The 25,227-nt window shown below is 32.9% G+C and overlaps 1 protein-coding gene across 1 annotated transcript; it reads right to left on the reverse strand.

Moving 5' to 3' along the window:
- Positions 1-541: 541 nt before the first annotated feature.
- On the reverse strand, positions 542-24,108 carry LOC139887715 (uncharacterized). The gene is made up of 11 exons (XM_071870777.1): positions 24,090-24,108; positions 23,924-23,940; positions 22,915-22,985; positions 3,798-3,868; positions 3,520-3,710; positions 2,709-2,736; positions 2,514-2,654; positions 2,234-2,371; positions 1,668-2,137; positions 679-1,154; positions 542-587 (listed from the first exon to the last, which is right to left on the reverse strand). The coding sequence occupies exons 1-11, from the start codon at positions 24,106-24,108 to the stop codon at positions 542-544; spliced, it is 1,668 nt and encodes a 555-aa protein (XP_071726878.1).
- Positions 24,109-25,227: the final 1,119 nt, after the last annotated feature.

Below are 25,227 nucleotides of genomic sequence, written 5' to 3' on the forward strand. Positions count from 1 at the left end.
TCGTGGTCTATTAATATATTGAAATGATTGTTATGATAAACCTATGAACTCACCAACCTTTTGGTTGACACTTTAAAGCATGTTTATTCTCAGGTATTAAAGAAATCTTCCGCTGTGCATTAGCTCATTTTAAGGATATTACTTGGAGTCATTCATGGCATATTTTGAAAGACGTTGCATTCGAGTCATTGAGTTCATCAAGATTATTATTAAGCCAATTATAGTTGGATGTATTATGAAATGGTGTGCATGCCGTCAACTTTCGTTGTAAAGAAAGTTTGTCTTTTAAAAACAAATGCAATGTTTGTAAAATGTATCATATAGAGGTCAAATACCTCGCGATGTAATCAACTATTGTGAATCATTTATAATGTATATGAACGGGTCCTTTCAAGTAACATCAGGTCAGTCCAGATTTTAACTCCAAATATTTTAACCCGAAATATATCATATAATTTAGCATAGCTGACAACGAAACAAATATATATAGAAAAAGAGTTACTAACTATTGAATGGGTGGCATGTTCGGAGTGCTATTACTTCATTCTTGCCCGCTGTCACGAGTTTTTGTATTTTTTCCACATCTCCTATAATAACAAAACTCTTATTAGCATTAAATATAATTTCAAGGTTTGATTTTTGGAAATGTAAATACAAGAATAAAAGAAATTGATAAACCTTTTACTCGTCGATGGTTGATATGGATCATACCCTTCCTCGGGTGAATTTTTGCATGTCTTATCATGATGACCATATTGGCCACATCGTGCACATCGTTGTCTTCTTTTAGGCTCGTTAGATGGTACAATTCTCTTTTTCTTTGGTTGTCCAGGTGGTCGTTTGATTATTGGTGGATATATCTTATCTTGTGTTGGTTTGGGCACCCATTCATCTTTTGCCGGCATCGGAGAAATTTCTAGAGCATAAGCCTCTTTGAATTTCTCAATAGTAAAATATCGATCAACATGTTTATCCCATTTATTATCCCTTATGCTACCAATGAAAGCTGCAGCATGTTTACATGGGAGTCCTTTCACCTGCCAAACTCGATAACTACATGTTCGCTCATTTAATAGAACCTCCCATTGTTTCCCCTTAAATTTCACTTGAGCTCCATTATCGCTACTTCTAAGAACCTCATATTCACCCAAGTTCTACAAAGAAAAGGAAAATATTAAATGAGGATCATGTTAACCAAATATCTATGTTTTATAAAATCAAAATTATGGTTTAAAGTTCATATAAGTCACTTCTTAGCCCTCGAGATGGGATTGTTTGTTCAGAGAAAATAATTTATACTTCACTATCATATAGTAATAAAGGAATAAAAAATGATGAATCCATGACTTATGATTACAGACACACTTTTTTTCACATTATTCATTTTAGATACAAAATTAAACTGTTGGAGATGGTTGTACACTTAAAATGATAGAACTTAGGAAAACTTTCAACCTCTATGACTAGTTCCATTTATATGTTTTGACAATAAAGCAATAACATCAAAATTTCCATTTTCACATATTTATAACAAAGGGCGTGCATTTAATCTACACTTCCAAAAGTAAGGATTATATGACATTTGTGACCCATTTTACCATCTGCAGATTGTAAACTAGAACTTTACTTGTTTTGATAATATAATAATTATAACTCAATCTACTTACCTTGGAGATACTGTTGATATAACTTTTAGCCATCGGAACTAAAGTGCCATTCCACTTTTCCACTAGCTTCCTTTTCTTATAAAATCGTACCATAAACTTTTCTCTAATGGCATCTAGTAGATCAAGGACAGGTTGAGAACGCAAGTCACCTATCCAAGAATTAAAAACTTCAGAAATATTATTAGTAATGTAATCACACTTAGATATTGTGCCAAACTTGCTCCGACTCCATATCTTCTTGTGATTCTGATTAAGATATGTAATTGCCGCTTCTTGTACATCAAACATTTCCTTTAGTAGTTTGTCATGCTCAATAGGACAAAAGGTTCGTGCAGCACCCCACAAGTTAGAGCTAAAGATGTCACCACAAAAGTGTTTCTTAAAATTACTACATAAGTGTCTGATACATTCTCTATGCTCAACGTTTGGATACACTTGTGTGATTGCCACTTCTAATCCTTTCTGCATATCTGATGAGATAACAAGACCACATGGCACTCCAATTGCTTTTTTGAGTAACTCAAGAAACCACGTCTATGATTTTGTATTCTCGGACTCAAGCACACCATAGGCTACTGGATATATGGAATTATTACCGTCAACACCCGTGGCAGCAGCTAGTACACCATTAAATTTGCCTTTCAGATGACAAGCATCAAGAGAAATATAGGGACAACAACCAGCAAGAAATCCATTAGAACAAGCTGCTAATGAAATGAAAAAACGTAAAAAAACGTTTCTGACCAGTCGTTGTGTCAAAATCAATGCCAACAACACTTCCGGGATTCCTATTTAATAGTTCCTCTTTGAAATCATCAAGTTGTATGAAAGAGTCCTCCTACTTACCATACATATCTGTGTAAGCTTGTTCTTTTCCACTAAAAACTCTCATGTATGGTACCTCTACATTGTAAGTTTTCACAAGCCACCTTCTAATCTCTGCAACTGAGACATCTCCATCAGATCGTAGTTTGTCCGTGATTACATCTGCAATCCATCCTTGAGTGGCTCATTTGTTACCACTCATACTGGTTTGAGTACATGTATGCGGTTCTACTAAACTCTTCACCTACAAAAAAAAAAAAAAAAAATTATAACTTGTTATAGACACAAACATATCAATTGTATGCTAAGCATATTACGGATGAATGATACATATTGAATCTAAATATGGAGGCTGTCTTTTAGCCACTTAAAACTTACCTATTGACTCAGTCCACTTAAAAATCATATATGATACAACTGATAAGGCTACTTTATAAGAAGGTCAAACGTGGATCAAAGATATCACTTGATTATAACATAGAATAGTAATAGGATGAAGAAGATACATTAAGGATCTGTATATGATTTGCATAAAAAAACAGTTGGCACTTTTTACCAAATGCAGTTGCCAGGAAATTGCAGCCACACAATACACTTTAGAAGTCTGATTAAAAGTCTTCTAAACTCGAAAAAATTGAGCATATCATACACCGATTAGAAGCTTGTCGGGTCTACTTTCTAAATTAAATTTTTATTTCTTCTCATAACCTAACAATTTTTAAGTTAGTAGCCCTCAAAGTATGCCCGAGAGTCATGTTTGATACTTTTTACAAATTAATAAAATTTTCAGTTCACTACTCAAATTTCAATCTCCCTGCCCTAGAACAACCAAATTGTTGATACGAGTCAAAAATGACATTTTGGTCATGCTGGTGACTTCCGTTTCTCATAAATATGCATACGGGTCAAAAATAGATCATAATGATCCAAATGGGTCATAATATTCCATTTCAACCACAATATACTCAAAACTATATATGTTGTATATGTTTACTTCACAATTTTCATTAATAAACTATATACTTACTTGAAAGGTAATCCTATCTTGCATGATAGAAGCATGAATTCGCCATTTACACTCCAATTGTTTACACCTTGCCGTGAACCGTGTTGTGTCACTTTTCTCAATAAAGTACTCAAACTCATTTGTTACTGCATGATGGTTCAAAGCTCTCTTGAAACTAGTCACGTCTGGAAACTTTGAGTTCTCTTTCAATTCTGCATTTTTGTTGCTGAGCGAATGAATTTCAGTTTGGGAGTGCACTGTCTAATCTTCATGATCACTACTGTGAGGGCTGTGATAACTCTCTTCATTATAAGTACAAAAATTTGAATCATCTTCACCATGTGGTTCATCACTAGGTTGACATTGACCACTACATCAAATGTACATGAATGATTAACAGTTAAACGAAAAGTAATCATATATACATCTATAAACATAGATATTGACAATACCTCGGTAATAAAAAATGGCTACCGTGACTATTGATGTTTTAGCAGAGGGGTACAAAATAGTTTATATTTTTACAGGAAATACTATTAAATACGATACAATTTTACACAAGATATTTATTTATTTATAGAATGGATATACTTAAACCTTGCTACAACACTTATAGGCAGTGTACCTAATCGTACAGTAGTGTAGTTTTTAGTAAGTCCGGTTCGTTCCACAGGGAATCTTTTTAAACAAAGCTTAACGCTATATTAGTTTACTTTTATAAAAATACAAATATATATATAAGTAATATTATTATTATAAAGGGGGGTTTTTACCGTTTAATGACCGGTTTGTCGATTTTAAAACTTTAGTCACAGTTAAAACCAAATGTAAAATAATAAATATAAATACAAGACTTAAATTAAAGCATAAAGTAAATAACAATAATGAAATTGCGAATAATAAAAGCGCGATAAAATAAACTTGCGATAATTAAAAAGTACGATAATTAAAAGTACAATTAAATACAATAACAATAAAAATGCGATAATTAGAAGTGCAATTAAATATAAAATAAAGGAAATTAAATATGAAATAAAAGAATTATGCTTATTTAAACTTCCGTAATCATGATGTTTGACGTGTTGATTTTAATTTTTAAGCCCATGGGTTAATTGTCCTTTGTCCTGGATTATTTAATATGTCCATACGGATTTGTCCATAATAGTCCATCAGTCATAAATATAAAGAGCGAAAGCCTTCGTTAAATTATTCTTATTCCCGAAGTCAAATATTCCAACTAATTGGGGATTCGAATTGTAACAAGGTTTTAATACTTTGTTTAATGAATACACCAGGTTATCGACTGCGTGTAAACCAAGGTTTTACTACTTTGTTAACAATTACACCAATTACCCTTGAATGTAATTCACCCCTGTTTCAACAAGTCTATTAACTATTAATCCAGTTCCGTATCCGGTAAAATGAATAATTATTGGTATTTATAGATATCCCGCCCACCGTACCCAGTCAAGCGTATGTGGTTATATATAAATACGTCGAATTATAAGTTTGTATATTAAATTAACAAGGTATTGTTTAGTTAATATAAAACCCATTAATAGCCCATAGTCTAATTTCCACAAGTGTCGTTCTTTTATCCAAACCCCAATTATGGTACAAAGCCCAATTACCCAATTTTAGTAATTAGCCCAACATCATGATTACTTCGGATTAAATAAGCATAATAATAACTTAGCTACGAGACATTAAATTAAAAAGGTTGAACATAACTTACAATGATTAAAAATAGCGTAGCGTTACACGGACAGAATTTCGACTTTATACCCTTACAATATTCGCTAACATACCCTTATTATTAGAATTATAATTAAAATTAAAATTAAAATTAAAATTAAAATATAAATATAAATATTTACGTATTATGAGATAAGAAGAAAAAGGATGATTTTTGCGATCAGAATTCGGTTGCTTTTATAGGGAGTTTCAGAAATTGGGGCTCCGCGACTCGCGGCCCTTTTGGCCTTCAAACTCCGCGAGTCGCGGAGTTTGTAAATACAGTTCACACAAGTTTGGCTCTTTGTTTACCGACGGTTTTATAAATAAATATAATATATTAAATAATTATAAGAATTATTTAAATATTATATTATATTTATGTGCATAGTTGACTTGTAATTTTTAGTCCGTTGCGTCGAGCGTTGAGAGTTGACTCTGGTTCCGGTTCCGGATTTTCGAACGTCCTTGCGTACAATTTAATATCTTGTACTTTGCGTTTTGAATCTTGTACTCTTGTAATTTCGAGACGTTTCTTATCAATAATTGGAACCTCTTTGATTGTATTTTGTACTTTTGAGCTTTTTGGTCGTTTTCGTCTTCAATTCGTCGAATCTGTCTTTTGTCTTCACCTTTTATTATTTAAACGAATATCACTTGTAAATAGAACAATTGCAACTAAAAGCTTGTCTTTCTTGAGGAATAATGCTATGAAATATATGTTCGTTTTTAGCATTATCAAATATTCCCACACTTGAGCGTTGCTTGTCCTCAAGCAATATCGTCTTGAAATACTAGAATCACTTCTTTATTCTTCACACTTTGTACATCAGTGATTTCTATACGGCGGTATAAACAATGGTAGTAACGATATGGTTTACAGTCCCACATGACTATAAAAATTTAGATCCATTAAGGAAATTGGATCTTTATGAAAACATTTGATCTTTTAAAAATTAAATCTAGTTTTTACCCTAGATAAGTTTTCCGGAATAACCCTTCACCGGTGTTTGCAAAATATTTTTGTGGGTTTGGTGGGTTTCAGATTTGAAAATTTTAGCTCAAAACTTACGGTTTTGTGTCACCCACTTGCTAACCTTGCATTTGGAAAGCAACACGTCCAGTTTACTTGTCCCGTATATTACCTTTCGGTAAACTACCGTCCGGTTGTAAAGGAAAGCGTTGAACAAGCAACTGTTAAGGCAATGTCTAATGACATGCATTTGATTATGGTCTATAATGTGTCGGACGCAATTACTATCCTTGGTAGGAGCAATAGTAAAGCTCACCCTTATATTTTTTCGGTCTGGCACAAGGTCCTGTCTTTGACCACTATGCAACCACCGTTCTTACGGTTGACACCCGATTTAGTTCAGGTGACCTAATGAATTCCAGGTGAATTCCTAGGATTTTACGTTCAATGGTAATGAACGCATTGAAAATAGGGTTTTCAAAAAAAAACAAATCGGTTTGTAATTTTGATCAAAATATTTTCTCGTTCAAGCTCGAGTTTAGATATCATTGAATTTCATGAGTTTGTAATTCTCAATCTTTAAGGTCAATCTCAAGGATTGAGTAATATCAGGCTTAAAAGCTGATTTTTGATCTTTTAAGGAGATTATCCTTTCTGGGGATCTGATTCATTAGTCTTATCCAGCTAATTTGCATGGTGCCCCCCCATTGTACGAGATAAATCCTTCTCATGGTTAGGATAAATCTGACCACTTGGCGACCCTGTTTAATGCTGAGGTCCGTGGATTTCCTGCCGATTTTAGAGATGACTTTTCTAGATTTTTCGTCAACCTACAGCTGCTCTGGACGACAACTTCATGACCTAAATCAAGAAGCGCGTGTCTTTTTCGGAAGACTTTACTTCCTTTTAATGATGGAATTGATTCATCATGTAGATCCATCTTTCTTACAGTAAATCAGGTAAAACAGTTTAGTTTAGTCCAAAGCAAAAGTATTTTCAGTTATTTGTTACAGATATATGTGACATATGTTTAAGATAACTTGGTAAATTTTTCCACACTTGGCTTTTATTTTCCTTTTTATCGTCCTCTATTTCATTTTAAATGAATTTTAACATTTTGGTTTGTTTCTCAATTTATGTCCTTTCTGAGGTAACAATAGTTTCGGTGTTAAAACCTAGTTTTATTGTTCATAAATATGTATAAACATGATTTTGAGTTCAATTAATTGAAAATTTTTAAAATTTTTACTAGAATTGGGTAGTCAGTATATAAGACTAGGGCTGTTCTTTATTATCAGAGAGCACTAGATTCTAATACAACTACTGCTTTACTAGTATTTTTAATGGTAACCAAGTGTATAAAGTAAAAAATTTTAAAATCTGAAAGAATTTAACCCCTTCCCACACTTAAGATCTTGCAATGCCCTCATTTGCAAGAAATCAGTAACAATTTAAATTATTGAGGGTGATTTGTGTGAAAATGATTAAATTTTACCAAAGTTTCCAAACATATTGGCGTTTGTTTGCTGAATGATAAATGGTGCACATCATTTGTTCATTCCGTCTTTGTTGTTATTTCACATATATTTTGCACCTTGTCGTCAAAATTAGTTGCTTTTGCTGAACTTAATGCCAGTCTTTGAAAATGTGTTGTTTTACCCTGTTGTGTACATAAGATAAACTGCAAACATATATACATATTTTTGAAGTTTGGTATATTACCCCACATTCAAAAATTATTAAAATCTAAGAATAAAAGTTAGAAAATTATAAAAACTATTACAATATTAACATAAGTATTAAACGTATCAACATTACAAATTACAAAATAAATAAAACTAAGTAGACTAGGGATGATACTGGTACCAATAGGGGTTCCAAGCATAACCATAGGTGCTATAAAATGCTTCGGCAGGGTTATACGTAGGATACGGTGGTTGCATCTCTATAGACCAGGGAGGGAAGATGGGTTTTGGTGTAGGAATATAGTTTCTACCTATATGTTGGCAATGAGCTATGATTTGGTTTTGATGAACTTGCCAATCTTCAAATGCTCTCTGTCTAGCATTTTTGTACTCCTGTGAAGCTATAAACCTTTGCATTTCTTGCATTTCATTTCCCCCTCCTACATTACCTTGCTGTTAGTTTCTCTCAACCTGTGGATGTCTAACATGGTATTGTACTGCGGCGTTATTTTGCCTCTTCAAAACTTTCGCACCATGGTATACATTTAAACCTATAGTATCGCGGGGTTCTGGTTCTTCGACTAATAATCCCCCCCGACTTATATCCACACCGAGATATTCAGCAATCAAAGTAATAAAAATACCACCTCCTATTATGCTATGCGGTCTCATCTCCCTAACCATAGCTGATAAATAATAACCCACACAATAAGGTATACTTACAGCGCTTTGTGGGTCTCGAATACACATATGGTAAAACAAATCCTGTTCATTTACCTTTTCCTTGTTCTTACCTCTTTGTGTAATCGAATTAGCTAAAAAGCTATGAATCACTCTTAATTTAGCTCTATCTATATCCAAATAAGAGTAATTTCCCCCTTTGAATCGGTGATGGCTTGTCATTTGACTCCATACACCGTGTGTATCAAAATTTTCATCTATCTTTCTACCATTTAGTATCAACCCTCTACAATCGGCAGATGCTAACTCCTCAGGCGTATATATTCGTAAAGCCTGAGCCATGTCTAGTAAAGACATGTGACGCATCGAACCTCCTAACAAAAATCTAATAAAAGATCGATCGGTTAAACTAGCTACCCGATCATTTAATTCTATACTACACAACAATTCTTCACACCATACTTTATATACAGGTCTACGCATGGTGAATAAACGTATCCAGTCATTAAAAGTAGAATTACCATACCTCTGTACAAGTAATTCCCTAATTGGCCCGGCCAATTCTACAGCTTCTAATGGTCCCCATTCTATGACCCTAGGTACCTCAACAACCTTAGAATGAAGAGTATGCAAACCCCTTTGGTATTTTGGATAATCTATCCAAAGTCTGTCAAACCTTAGGTTCGGGTGCAAATCTTCCAAGTGCATATCAGAAAAGGTCATGACTGGATGAGGTATATCTTGCTTGTAGTAGTTATCCACCTCCTGTTGTTCCGCATTCTCAGCAGGAGCATTGCGAGCTTGGGATGAAGATTCACCCCTTTCAGTCTGCAAAACACATTAAACACAATTTTTGTGCATCCAAATATGCATTAGTGTCAGCAAAATCATCAATCAAAATAATTACAATGACATGATCAATTTATATCAAACTTAAGCTTATTTTCACTTTTTTATCAAATCTACACTTTTTCAAATAAGCATATACGAAAATGTTCGCCAAGTTCATAAGCATTCAACTCAAATAACATGTCAAAATAATCATTACTAGCAATTAAACAAGTTTCAAATGGCATTATCTTTCAAAAATCAAGTTCATGAATTTTAGACTTGAAAAAGTCCACTTTAATTCTCAAAATCATGTTTAGGCTCAAAGTTTGGATCATTTAACTACCTAAACATGTTACACTACTTAATTTAGCAACAATTCATGACAAAAATCGGCCATAACCTGTTTATATCAAAAAGCCCCAAATTTGCTCAAGAACACAAACCCTAGATTACTCAAAATTTGAAGTTTAAGGCTTCTAATCATGTTAAACAGCATCAATCTAGGTTATACAAGCATAATACATAAACAATTTAAGCCTAATTACACTAAAAAGCATCAAAATCAAATTGGGGAAAAAATTGCTCAAGAACACTAATTTTCGGATTAAATGGTGTTTAGGTGTAGAAATTTACCATTTTTCTTGAGTAATTCCTTGATAGCATCCTTCTCAACATGATTTTAGTAAAAGATTTGGTGATTAACGGTTAAAAATTGTGATTTTGAGGGTGTTTTTGGGGTTTTTTCGAGGGTTTTCGCAGTGTTTTGTGTTGTGGGTTGGACTGAGCTGTTATTTGTGTTTTATTTTTTTTTTCTGTATTTCGGTCCTCCCGCGACTCGCGGAGATTTCCCCTTCAAACTCCGCGAGTCGCGGAGTTTGTTTTGTTTTTTTTTAACATCTTATACTAATTAAAACAATTAAGTAATTAATTTTAAAATTTTGTTTCCCTTGTTATTTAGGACGAGGTCGTTTCGGATCGATGTCCTAGTCCGTCCTTCAACAAAATTTTAAAATTTGTCTTTTTGTAGCGATTGTTTTAAAAGCTAAGATTTTTGGGTTTTTTAATGTTTTTGGCATACTTTAATTCAATAAGATTAAAAATAATGATAATAAAAGTTCTCGTCCCTCCCTCGGGTAAAGCAATTTCGGTTCAAAGACCTAGTCTTCAACTTACGACGAATTTTAAAAATCATATTTTTAACTTAATGAGATAAAGTAAATTTTTGTTTTTAAATTCACACAACTTAAATATAAAATTCAAAATTATTATTAAAAATTCACACCAAACTTAAAAATTGAAATGCATAAAATTAAAAATTCATATTTTAAAAATTAAAAATTAACACCAAACTTAATTTAAAAATTCATATTGTAAATTTACACCAAACTTATATTAATTTTTCAAATATTTACAATTTTAAATATATTGTTCTTACAAAGTTTACAATATCAATTTAAGATTTATATATTAATTTTAAAAACATGGTAAAAATAAAATTAAAAATCTTTTTGGCTTTTTATCCCACTTTTATCAATCAAATATTATCAAAAATATGCGCCCCTCTTTTCGGTAAAGTAATTTCGGTTCCAAGACCTAATTTAACTCATGACGAATTTTTGAAATATTTTGGGTTGATTGATTAAAGATATTTATACCTTAAGAATAAACGTTAAATTTCGCAGTGATGTAATAAATTTTTGAATGATATCAATAGTTTCGGTCGCCAAACCTAATTTTATTCAATACCAATTTAATACTTTATAGCGAACAAATTAGCGTTTATTATCAAAAGGTTAAAAAAAAAAAACTGTACAGACATACCTGTGAAATAGATTTCTTAGTTATATGATCTATCCCATTCATAAGATAGTCGGTTTAATTAGTTTTCCATGGCTACATAGGCGTAACCTCGAGCATTCAGTGTCTTTTCTTCTAAACATACGAACGGTCCGTCTCTGCATAAAGTAACAAATTCAGTATTTAAATAGGTTTGATTATTTGAACATTTACCTCCATGTGACCATTTTACGCATTTGTGACATCTTTCTAGGTGTCGTGCTCTTCTTTTTGCTGCAGATTTTGATTTTCCTTTACCAAATTGTAACTTATTATCTTCGCATCTGGATTCTTTTCTAACTCCGTCCATTCTTTCTCTGATTACTGATACTATTTCACTCGGAAGTGTGTCATTATTACGTTTAGTGATCAAAGCGTGTAGCATTAGACCATGGTTTAGTTCACAGGCAGTCTTCATTTCCTAAAAAAATAAAAATTCAGAATGGGGGGAGAAGACTAGTTCTTTAGGGTCTGCTAGGAAAAGAACATTCGGGTTCCATTTTCGAGAACTACACGAAAACAGACAATCTAACTCTATCAGAAATACATATTATCCTTTAAAGACTTGATTCTCCCCACACTTAGTTAGCTGTGGTGTCGAAATTGTGATTAACATTATTTTCAATTGAATCATCAACAACTTGTATATCTTTGACTTTTACTTCAATCCATTTGTTGATTTCCTCCATAACTTTCACAAATTCAACTAACATTGCCTTTTATTTTGACGATAAATTGGATATTAATCGGTTATATAACTTAAAGTTTCCTTTAATCTTAGCATCGTGAATCCGTTTATAAAGTTTCTTCGTTGAACTGTTAAAAATGGATTCATCTAATTTCGTATCATCAACGGCATTCTTTGTGATTGGATCATCATTAAGTGTTTCTTCATCTTCCCCACACTTATGCGTTTTTATTGGTCTAACAGTTTTGGTTTGTGGAGATCTAAACTTTCGGTTCACAAAGGTGATCGATGTATCACCATCCCTAAGTGTTATTCTACCTTCTCTTACATCAATGAATGCCTCGGTGGTTGCTAAAAATGGGCGACCTAGAATTAGAGGAATATCAAGGTTTTCCTACATATTAATCACTATAAAGTTTGCAACAAAGGTCAAACTTCCCACGTTAACAAGTAATTTATCTGCTATTCCAACCGGGTGTTTAATGGTTTGGTCAAATGATTGAACACCTATTTTGGTTGGTTTTAATTTACCCATGCCTAATCTTTTGTATAAGGAAAGAGGCATAATATTTGCACTTGCTCCTAAATCTGCGAGTCCATTATATACAGCACCATCATTAAGTAAGCAAGAAATGATAAATTCACCCGGGTCTCCTGCTTTAGTAAGTCGAGTTGGTTTGTAAACCTTTTTCGGGTGTTCTTTCCTTGGTTCTTTCATTTCTATTTGAATTTCTTGTTCACATTTTTCTTCGTTTCTTGGAATGGGAGGTTTGTATAGGAATTCTTCTTCATCACTCAAATTTGAATCCTCCCTATATTCCAGTTTTGATTTTTCATATGTTGTTGATAACATATTTATGTTTTCATTTTGAAGGTTTTCTTGGGTGGTGAAATTATGATTAACTTCATTGTCAACTTCCATCGGACCATGTATGTAATGTTTAACTCTGTGACCATTAACTTTAAATTCAATCCCATTTGAATTTATTAATTCTATCGTTCCGTATGGGAAAATTCTTATGACTATGAATGGTCCAGACCATCTTGATTTCAATTTTCCAGGAAATAGCTTGAATCGTGAATTGAAAAGAAGAACTCTGTCTCCTTCTTTAAATTCTTTTGAACTTCTGATTCTTTTATCATGCCATTTCTTCGTTCTTTCTTTATAGATTAACGAATTTTCGTATGCTTCATGTCTTAATTCTTCTAATTCGTTTAGTTGATTTAATCGTAAACGTCCAGCTTCATGTAAATCAAGATTACATGTCTTCAAAGCCCAAAATGCTTTGTGTTCAATTTCTACTGGAAGATGACATGCTTTTCCATAAACAAGTCTAAAAGGTGTGGTTCCAATTGGAGTTTTGTAGGCTGTTCTAAAAGCCCAGAGTGCATCCTCCAATTTAATGGACCATTCCTTCGGATTTGATCCTACGGTTTTCTCTAGAATACGTTTTAAAGCTCGGTTGGTATTTTCAACTTGTCCACTTGTTTGTGGATGATATGCGGTGGAGATTTTATGAGTTACTCCATATCTTTTAAGAACTTTCTCAAGTTGATTATTACAGAAATGAGTACCCCGATCACTTATTAAAGCTTTCGGTGTTCCAAACCTTGCAAAAAGATGTTTTAAAAAGTTGACTACAACTCGTGCATCATTAGTTGGGAGAGCTTGTGCTTCCGCCCATTTAGATACATAATCAATGGCTACGAGTATATATAGATTATTATGAGATTTTGGAAATGGACCCATAAAGTCAATACCCCAAATGTCAAATACTTCACATACTTGGATGACATTTTGTGGCATTTCATCACGTTGACTTATTTTTCCGGCCCATTGACAAGCATCACAGGATTTGCAAAGAAGGTGTGCGTCTTTGTAAATTGTAGGACAATAGAATCCAGCATCATAAACTTTTCTTGCTGTTAGTTGAGGCCCATAATGCCCTCCTGTTGGTCCTGTGTGACAATGGTTTAAAATTTTACTAGCTTCATCTCCAAATACATATCGGCGTATTATTCCATCGGGACAACTTTTAAACAGATGTGGATCTTCCCAAAAATAGTGTTTTATATCACTGAAGAATTTCTTTCGTCTTTGGTACGATAATCCTTTTTCAAGGAATCCACAAACTAAGTAGTTTGCATAGTCTGCAAACCATGGAATTTCTTTATAATCTATCTTCAATAGATATTCATCAGGAAAGTTGTCTTGTATGGCCGATTCATTTAGAACTTCTAATTCGGGATTTTCAAGACGAGAAAGATGATCAGCGGCGAGATTTTCTGCTCCTCTTTTATCTCGGATTTCAATATCAAACTCTTGTAAGAGTAAGATCCAACGGATTAATCTTGGTTTAGCATCTTGTTTTAAAAATAGGTATCTAAGAGCAGAATGGTCGGTATAGACCACCTTTTTGCTAGAACGAGATATGATCGAAATTTGTCAAAAGCAAAGACAATAGCAAGGAGTTCTTTTTCAGTAGTTGTATAGTTCGTTTGTGCTCCTTGTAACGTCTTACTAGCATAATATATATGTTGAAATCGTTTTTCAATCCTTTGTCCTAAAACAGCTCCCATTGCAAAATCACTTGCATCGCACATTAGTTCAAATGGTAGATTCCAATTTGGTGTTATCATGATCGGCGCATTAGTGAGTTTCTCTTTAAGAATATTAAAAAATTTGATACACTCATCTGAAAAGATGAATGGAGCATCCTTTTCTAGGAGTTTATTCATAGGAGTGGCAATTTTAGAAAAATCTTTTATGAAACGTCGGTAAAAACCGGCATGCCCTAGAAAACTCCTAACTCCTCTAACATTGGTGGGATGTGGAAGTTTAGCAATTACATCTACTTTAGCTCTATCCACTTCAATTCCTTCTTTTGAAATTTTGTGTCCAAGAACGATGCCTTCTTTAACCATGAAATGGCATTTCTCCCAATTAAGAACTAGATTTGATTTTTCACATCTAATAAGCATTCATTCCAGATTAACTAGACATGATTCAAATGTATCACCGAAGACTGAAAAGTCATCCATGAATACTTCCATGCATTCTTCTATCATGTCGTGAAAAATCGCCATCATACACCTTTGAAAGGTTGCTGGGGCGTTGCAAAGTCCAAATGGCATGCGTTTGTAAGCAAAAGTACCATAAGGGCACGTGAATGTGGTTTTCTCTTGGTCCTCGGGTGCTATTGGAATTTGAAAATATCCGGAAAATCCATCTAGAAAACAATAGTAACTATTTCCGGCTAATCTTTCCAACATTTGATCAATGAAAGGTAAGGGAAAGTGATCTTTTCTGGTGGCGTCATTTAATTTTCTATAATCAATACATACACGCCATCCTGTTACAGTCCTAGTAGGAATAAGCTCATTTTTCTCATTTGTAATGACAGTCATGCCACCCTTCTTAGGCACGCATTGAACTGGGCTTACCCATGGACTATCAGAGATTGGATAAATTAGACCTGCGTCTAGCAGTTTAATAATCTCTTTCTTAACTACATCTTGCATATTAGGATTTAGTCTTCGTTGGCGTTGCACATACGTTTTATGACCTTCTTCCATAAGGATTTTATGTGTGCAATACGAAGGACTTATTCCTTTAATATCATGAATCTTCCATGCAATGGCTGGTTTATGAGCTTTCAACACAGAAATGAGTTGTGATTTCTCATTTTCAGTAAGAGAAGATGATATTATTACAGGTAATTTAGATTCACCATGTAAATAAGCGTATTCCAAATGGTTTGGAAGTGGCTTTAACTCTAATTTCGGAGGTTCTTCTATCGATGACTTGTATCGATATCTGTCTTCTTCTTTTAGCATTTGAATTTCTTCTGTTGTTGTTTCATATCCATTAGCTATAAGTGTAGCTAACATTTCAGCTTCATCAATTGGTTCATTACCTTCTCCTAAAGAACATTCTCCTGTTCCTTGTAATTCTGGAAATTCTTCTAATAATTCTGCATGTGCATCTATAGTTTGAATATAATAACATGTATCATCTGCAGATTGTGGTTGTTGCATTGCTCTATCAACTGAAAAGGTAACACTCTCATCCTCTATACTTAGGGTCAGTTTCTTACCGAACACGTCTATCATTGCTTTAGCCGTATTTAAGAATGGTCTTCCTAATATGAGAGGAACTTGAGAATCTTCTTCCATGTCCAGAACAACAAAATCTACTGGAAATACTAAAGTACCAACTTTAACTAGCATGTTCTCCATTATCCCTCTAGGATATTTTATTGATCTATCGGCTAGTTGTATGCTTATTCTGGTTGGTTTCAATTCTCCAAGGTCTAGTTTAGCGTATAGTGAATACGGCATTAGATTTATACTAGCACCTAAGTCTGCCAATGCTTCTATTGAACTAAGACTACCCAGAAAACATGGAATTGTGAAACTTCCTGGATCAGATAGTTTTTCTAGTATCTTATTTAACAGCACTGCTGAACAATTAGCATTCATAGTAACAGCCGAGAGTTCTTCCATTTTCTTTCTATTTGAGATTAGATCTTTCAAGAATTTAGCATATCTAGGCATTCCTGAAATTACATCAATGAAAGGAAGATTTACATTTATCTGTTTAAACATATCCAAGAATTTGGATTGCTCGGCTTCAAGTTTCTCTTTCTTCATTTTACTCGGGTAAGGAAGTGGTGGTTGGTATGGTTTAACATAAGATTTAGCCTTAACTGTGTTATCTTCATTAACCTTTTCAACTACCGGTTCTTTTTCCTTATCTTGATCAGGTTGTGGTTCTTGTGGAGTAGGAATAGCTTCATCAGAAGTTACAGGTATTTCAGGTGGTTTAAGTGTTGTACCACTTCTTGTGGTAATGGCTTTAGCTGTTTCATTCCGGGGGTTAGCGTTTGTATCACTAGGTAGACTTCCCGGTTTTCTTTCACCTATTAACCTTGCTAGGTTACTTACTTCTTGTTCCAGATTTTGAATAGAAGCTTGTTGATTTCTAAATGCTTGGGCATTTTGTTCATTAGTTTGTTTCTGAGATGTGAAAAATTGCGTTTGAGTTTCAACTAGCTTCGTCATCATATCTTCTAAATTCGGCTTTTTATCATCGGTTTGTTGTGGTGGTTTGTTTTGAAAATTAGGTCTTTGCTGATTGTAATTATTATTGGATACTTGTTGATTGTTAGGACCTTGTTGGTTGTTGTATGGAATATTTCAGTTATAATTCTGGTTTTGATTGTAAATTGGTCTTGGCGGTTGATAATTATTCTGATAATTATTTCCAGGCCTTTGGTTTATGTATGAAATATTCTCTCTTTGTTCCATTGTTAATTCAATACTGAGACAATCTTTTGTCAAATGTGGTCCTCCACACTGCTCACAACTAATTCGTATTGAGTGAATATCTTTAGTCATCTTTTCCATTCGTCTCTCCACAGCATCTATCTTTGCAGAAATGGAATCTAAGTCATGGCTAGAATCGGCTCTAGCTGCTTTAGATGATCTAACGATATCTTTTTCTTGGTGCCACTCGTGTGAGTGGGAAGCAGTGTTATCAATAATTTTGTAAGCATCATTTTCGGTTTTTTTCATAATAGAACCACCAGCTGCTATATCTATGTCTTTCCTTGTAGTGATGTCGCATCCTTGGTAGAATATTTGTACTATTTGACAGGTGTCTAAACCATGTTGCGGACATCCTCTTAATAACTTTTCATATCTTGTCCACGCCTCATATAGAGTTTCATTTGGCTTCTGTGTAAATGTAACAATTTCTGCTTGAAGTCTTATGGCTTTAGATGCCGGAAAGAATTGTTTAAGAAAATTTTCAACTAAAACATCCCATGTATCAATCGCCCCTTCAGGTAACGATTCCAACCAATCTTTGGCTTCTCCCTTTAAAGTCCAGGGAAATAACATGAGATATATCTGTTCATCCTCAACTTCTCTTATTTTAAATAGTGTGCAGATCCTATTAAAGGTACGTAGATGTTCATTTGGATCTTCCTTCGGCGCACCACTAAATTGGCATTGATTAGTCACCATGTGTAGAATTTGTCCTTTGATTTCATAATCTGGCGCATTAATGTCTGGATGAGTAATTGCGTGACCTTGGCCAGTGCGTTTAGCTCTCATTCGGTCTTCCATACTTAAAGGTTCCAGATTCTCCATAATTGAATTTGTTGAATCGGAATCACTAGAGGATTCTGATTTAATGGTTCGTTCCTCAACAATCTCTGTTTGAATGATTGGTGGTTCCGGAGGAAAGTTTAGTGGTTCAGGATCTACGAATCGTTCCTGAATATTCTCCGGATTCTCAATTGTGAGGTCGGGTTCAAAAAATGGATTATCGGAAATTTGAACTGAAGTACTTGGTCGACTGGATGACGATTCTAAAGAAAAATCAACGGCAGTAATATTTGCTAAATGTCTTGATCTAGTTACAGGTAGTGAACGTACAAAAGGTGGTGAACGTCTTGCTCGGTGCATTCACTGAATATCCTATTAGTTTTAAAAAGGAAAGAAAAATTATAATAAGTTATCCAATCAATAGACTTTTCTGATTTTGCCCACGTTTCGAATAGCCAAAAGATGCAGCAGAGGGGCAGGATTCGTTTGGTCTCAATATAATTGAGGACTGTTTGGCTCCAATAACCCGGTCCACGTACAAATTCAACTATTACTACGAACCAGAAAATTTTGATGTCTATCAATTTAACCACTTAAAATAAATTTTCGTAATTTTAAGAAATTTAGATAAGAAGTAGAATAAATTCTAAGTCCTAAAAACTAGAATAGCGAGAAATAAGAAAGAAAAAGAGTTCGTCGGAAAAAGGTCGAAAAAGAAAAATGATTGAAAAATAAAAGGTGAAGGGAGAATAAAAGAAACTTATAAAACTTAAAAACAATTGACTAACCTAACCTTATTACTACAACTAACTTAAAATTATAATCGCAAATTGAGATTACTAATTGGAATGATAATTGATACATAGGTAAAAGTCGTCTAAAAATATTAAAGCTTACAGGAAAAACTAAATCCCAAATGGAAATAACTTAAAAAGAAACTAAAACTTAAAAAGGCGTCGCAAAATTCTAAAGCACCTAAATCTTAGTCTAAAGAAAAAGCACTTAAGGAATTCTACGGCAAAGCCTAAAAATCTCGGAGTAAAAATAACTATTGCAAAAACTAAGTTTAAAACTAAATATGAGCGAAAAATACAAATATTACGCTAAAACGATTAAAAAGGGACAAAATATTAAAAATATACAAAAAGTTGTAAAAAAAAATACAATTTTTATAAAAATATTATTTTTATGTTATTTATTTTATAAAACTATTAATTTTATATTTTAATTAAACTATTTAAACAAAATAATAATAAAAACTAAAATAAATTTTTAATTAAAATCTAATTAGGGTTTTATAATAATAATTATAATAATTATTCGTAATTAATGCTGAATTAGGGTTCTGTGTACCCGTGTCAGAGTGGCTCCGCGAGTTGCGGTATTTAAAGCAGCAAACCCCGCGAGTCGCGGGGTTCCAGTTTTCAACTCTGGTACAGTTTAAATTGACTCTTTTTTTTTTTTTATATTTTCTGTTTTTATATTTTCTGTTTTAAAATCTAATTAAAATATTTATATAATTTAAATAAAACTTATCTTTAATAACTAAGATAAAAATAAAATACTTTATAACAATCTAAAAAAAATAGATTTATATATATTTATATTTTTTTCGATCTTTTTTTTCGGTTTTTTATATTTATAAAATATATTTATAAAATAAATTAAATAAAACTTATATTTTTACAAACTAAAGAAACTTTATAAAACTTAAATATTTATCAAAATTTTAAAAATACTTATATTTTTGTTTTTCTTTTTATATTTTCGAATATTTAAAAAAACGTAAATTTTTTTACAAAAACGTATTTTTATAAAAACGAATTTTAATAAAAGTAAACTAAAAATCTTCTTTTTTTTTGTTTTTTTATATTAGCGTTGCGCTTCCGGTGTTTAAGAGTGTCCCCGGCAGCGGCGCCAAAAAATACTTGATGTTTTAGCAGAGGGGTACAAAATAGTTTATATTTTTACAGGAAATACTATTAAATACGATACAATTTTACACAAGATATTTATTTATTTATAGAATGGATATACTTAAACCTTGCTACAACACTTATAGGCAGTGTACCTAATCGTACAGTAGTGTAGTTTTTAGTAAGTCCGGTTCGTTTCACAGGGAATCTTTTTAAACAAAGCTTAACGCTATATTAGTTTACTTTTATAAAAATACAAATATATATATATAAGTAATATTATTATTATAAAGGGGGTTTTTACCGTTTAATGACCGGTTTGTCGATTTTAAAACTTTAGTCGCAGTTAAAACCAAATGTAAAATAATAAATATAAATACAAGACTTAAATTAAAGCGTAAAGTAAATAACAATAATGAAATTGCGAATAATAAAAGTGCGATAAAATAAACTTGCGATAATTAAAAAGTACGATAATTAAAAGTACAATTAAATACAATAACAATAAAAATGCGATAATTAGAAGTGCAATTAAATATAAAATAAAGGAAATTAAATATGAAATAAAAGAATTATGCTTATTTAAACTTCCGTAATCATGATATTTGACGTGTTGATTTTAATTTTTAAGCCCATGGGTTAATTGTCCTTTGTCCTGGATTATTTAATATGTCCATACGGATTTGTCCATAATAGTCCATCAGTCATAAATATAAAGAGCGAAAGCCTTCGTCAAATTATTCTTATTCCCGAAGTCAAATATTCCAACTAATTGAGGATTCGAATTGTAACAAGGTTTTAATACTTTGTTTAATGAATACACCAGGTTATCGACTGCGTGTAAACCAAGGTTTTACTACTTTGTTAACAATTACACCAATTACCCTTGAATGTAATTCACCCCTGTTTCAACAAGTCTATTAACTATTAATCCAGTTCCGTATCCGGTAAAATGAATAATTATTGGTATTTATAGATATCCCGCCCACCGTACCCAGTCAAGCGTATGTGGTTATATATAAATACGTCGAATTATAAGTTTGTATATTAAATTAACAAGGTATTGTTTAGTTAATATAAAACTCATTAATAGCCCATAGTCTAATTTCCACAGTGTCGTTCTTTTATCCAAACCCCAATTATGGTACAAACCCAATTACCCAATTTTAGTAATTAGCCCAACATCATGATTACTTCGGATTAAATAAGCATAATAATAACTTAGCTACGAGACATTAAATTAAAAAGGTTGAACATAACTTACAATGATTAAAAATAGCGTAGCGTTACACGGACAGAATTTCGACTTTATACCCTTACAATATTCGCTAACATACCCTTATTATTAGAATTATAATTAAAATTAAAATTAAAATATAAATATAAATATTTACGTATTATGAGAGAAGAAGAAAAAGGATGATTTTTGCGATCAGAATTCGGTTGCTTTTATAGGGAGTTTCAGAAATTGGGGCTCCGCGACTCGCGGCCCTTTTGGCCTTCAAACTCCGCGAGTCGCGGAGTTTGTAAATACAGCTCACACAAGTTTGGCTCTTTGTTTACCGACGGTTTTATAAATAAATATAATATATTAAATAATTATAAGAATTATTTAAATATTATATTATATTTATGTGCATAGTTGACTTGTAATTTTTAGTCCGTTGCGTCGAGCGTTGAGAGTTGACTCTGGTCCCGGTTCCGAATTTTCGAACGTCCTTGCGTACAATTTAATATCTTGTACTTTGCGTTTTGAATCTTGTACTCTTGTAATTTCGAGACGTTTCTTATCAATAATTGGAACCTCTTTGATTGTATTTTGTACTTTTGAGCTTTTTGGTCGTTTGTGTCTTCAATTCGTCGAATCTGTCTTTTGTCTTCACCTTTTATTATTTAAACGAATATCACTTGTAAATAGAACAATTGCAACTAAAAGCTTGTCTTTCTTGAGGAATAATGCTATGAAATATATGTTCGTTTTTAGCATTATCAACTATGATCAGTCGTCACGTAAATAGTTAATTCTTTCTCGTTATGGTACATTGCAAGCATCCCCATGAAGTCTTCATCGGAATCAATGTCAACGTAAGATTGCTCATTTACCTATATACTAATAGCCACTACAATCTTTGTAGTTTCAATACATTTGGGTTGTAGTTTCGTATTTGCGTTCACACTGCATTCGGCCCCTCATCTTTACCTCAAATTACACAACAACCCTTCAAATTTACATTTCTTCGGGGGTAAAAAGTGTAAATATACAATCTTATTAAAATGAAACAAACTAACTCCACCCTTTTTTTTACCGGGTCCTATCTTTTCGCTCGGTGCGAGTTAAATTTTTCCAAGCCCACCGTTCAACTCAAAAAAAACTTACGAACACAACGGGACTAACTATACGCGAAACGGACACTTCAAAAAAAAACGCTCAATACTTCGGACTATATTCAGTACACATACACACACCTATAACACACTCCGTTAACTATGAATACGCAACCCAAAGGCCCGCAGCATCGCGCGTGCTCATTTTCTAGTTTACATTATTGTCAACAAACTGAATCGAGAAAACTAGATTGCTATTGAATGGATAATGCTTCGTGACTTCTTCGGTTAATTTGTTCAAGCTGTATGAGCTTGGGTTTATGTAGATACATTTTTGAGATCCAAAACAGTACCTTCTCCTAGATGAGTTTTTGACCAACCGAAAGAAACCTCCATATTTTATTTTCAACTTGTACTTGGATATTACTTGCTTACAAATGAAAATTAAATGAACATATCGCATTACAACTCTACAAAAGAATTTATATATATATATATATATATATATATATATATATATATATATATATATATATATATATATCACTATTAATTAATTATAAACTACACATCTTCTATATAGTCATATAAAATTTTTAAATGATGATGCTCATAAAAGTTGCGTAAACATACTCAATTACAAGTGATTCTGCCATGTTCTCCCATCTTGGTTCCAAATAATCATCAACATCACCTTGATGCATCTACACATGCATAAAATTTGCACAAGACAAATTAGATGAGGTTTCTTATAATCTATCTAATTCATTAATTAATAGTCTACAACAAGCCAAAACATAAATGTGTTCTTCTCGTCACTGTATTTTTGCAAAAAAAGAATTAAGAAGAAGTACTATATATTAAATTAATTATAGACTCTTCTAATGATCACTTCATTGTTTAAATGATAGACAATTTTTTTCCATAAACTTACTGATATACAACAACAATACATGAAAATCCCTAAAATATCAACAACAATACATCAAAATCCCTAAAAATAAAAATACTGTGACCAATAGCTAGCTACTCCAACAGACTTTGTGGAAGCTGTGTATTCATACACGCTTTATATAAAAACAATAACATATATTAAATAATGATTACTCCAATACAAATCAACAAGTTTTATATAAAAATTAGGGTTCTAACCTTGAAAATCCGTTGATATGGAAGATAAAATCGGATGAATAAGATTGATTTTGGAAGTTATTCGCCATTTGTAGTTCGCTGTTAGAGGGAATCATGGGTCGTTGAGAAGAAAAAGGGCGGGAGTGATTGATCAGAGAGGGCTTAATTGTCATTATGAAGATTTTTAGGTTTAATATAATCCCACGATTGAGTTGCTGGATATATATGAGTGTAAGGGATTAGTTAGGGTATATGTGATATTTTGTTGTTTACTTGGAGAAATACGTTATATTAGAGCTTATTAGGGACAAATACATTAAAATCTCAAAAAACAACAATGGTTTAACTAGTAATAAGAATACAATGGAAACTCATCTGTTTTGGATCAAATTCATAATGGTTGTTTTTTGTCGCAATGGCTTGATATTAGAGATTCATTTTGCTTCGAGATTTAATTATAGAGATTGGTCATAGACAATTGATTATTTCCTTTCATTAAATCATGCTTTACTTGGTTGAGATGTATTCCTAAAAAAAAAAAAAAAAAAAAAAAAAAAAAAAAAAAAAAAAACCGAATAAGGAAGATTATGGTGAAGAAACTGAATAAATTCTTTGTGTTGAAGGTGCCTTAGATCTGGAAAAAAAATGGGGAGTAGTAGATTAAGTGACAATAATACCCTCATGTGCCTGGCACATGACTGGGGTTAACAGAAAGATTTAACGGAGCTAACGTTTTTGGACTATTCATGGAATAAGTCCAAACTAAAAGACTATTTAGTTGAAAAAATAAAGTTTGGACTATTCGTGCATTTTTGAGCAAACCACATGGACTATCTGTGTAATTTTGTCTATTTATTAATATTATATTATTGATATTCAAATGTAACACCCTGATTTTTTTTTTTTTTTTTTTAAAACACAGCGGACAAGACGTTTTTTTTTTAGAAAATCGGGCATGACCCGTTCGTAAGTCGGACAACCGGATAAACACATTACCTGTTTAATATTACAATTACAGCTTATTAAATATAAATATTCCATATATATACAAAACAGGTTTTTAACCCGACTCGACTGATGTAATAAAAAGACACGACATCAGAGGCCCGACTCGTCAAACATATCTTCCGACATCCCATCTTCACCCTGGTATCTAACATGCAATCATACTGAACCTACAAGGGTTGAAATGAGGGGGAATTAGCATAACTGCTAAGTGAATGGAATCTATCTAACGGATCAAGTATAAGCATCAATCCAGCAACCACATAAAAGTATGCTAACGTCCTAACAGCATACAAACAAAGACAATGACAATATGAGGATCGGCGGCTTGTACGAGCACACGACTCCTAGTTGATCGGGCTAGAGTCTACCGATAGTCCTCGCTACTCGATTCACAGTATAGTCATTCGGACGCAGGAGATGCGTCATTCAAACTATACTCCACAATCAGTAGCCTTTGGACCCAACCTCCCCAGGCACGGTTGACCTCATACGGACTCTAACCTCCCTAGGCTCGGTTATGAGTCCCCAGCCTCCCCAGGCCCGGCTGGCGTCAAACACGGTGCACATAATATCACACAATATCATCAACATGTAATAATTCACTAACATGTTAACCATTATCTAAACATGGCAATCAAATATCTAATCATGGCAATCAGATATAACCACAGTCTAATAAAATAGAGTAAACGACAGTAGCGCGGCTTGCTACTCAAACTCTATCCTTTGATAGACCCACTCACCGATAGCCAGCTGAACTCGGTAGTCTAATATCACCGAGTCTTCTCCTCGTCCGTATCACCTGAG

The sequence above is a fragment of the Rutidosis leptorrhynchoides genome, chromosome 2 (genome assembly GCF_046630445.1).
Source record: "Rutidosis leptorrhynchoides isolate AG116_Rl617_1_P2 chromosome 2, CSIRO_AGI_Rlap_v1, whole genome shotgun sequence".
NCBI lineage: Eukaryota > Viridiplantae > Streptophyta > Magnoliopsida > Asterales > Asteraceae > Rutidosis > Rutidosis leptorrhynchoides.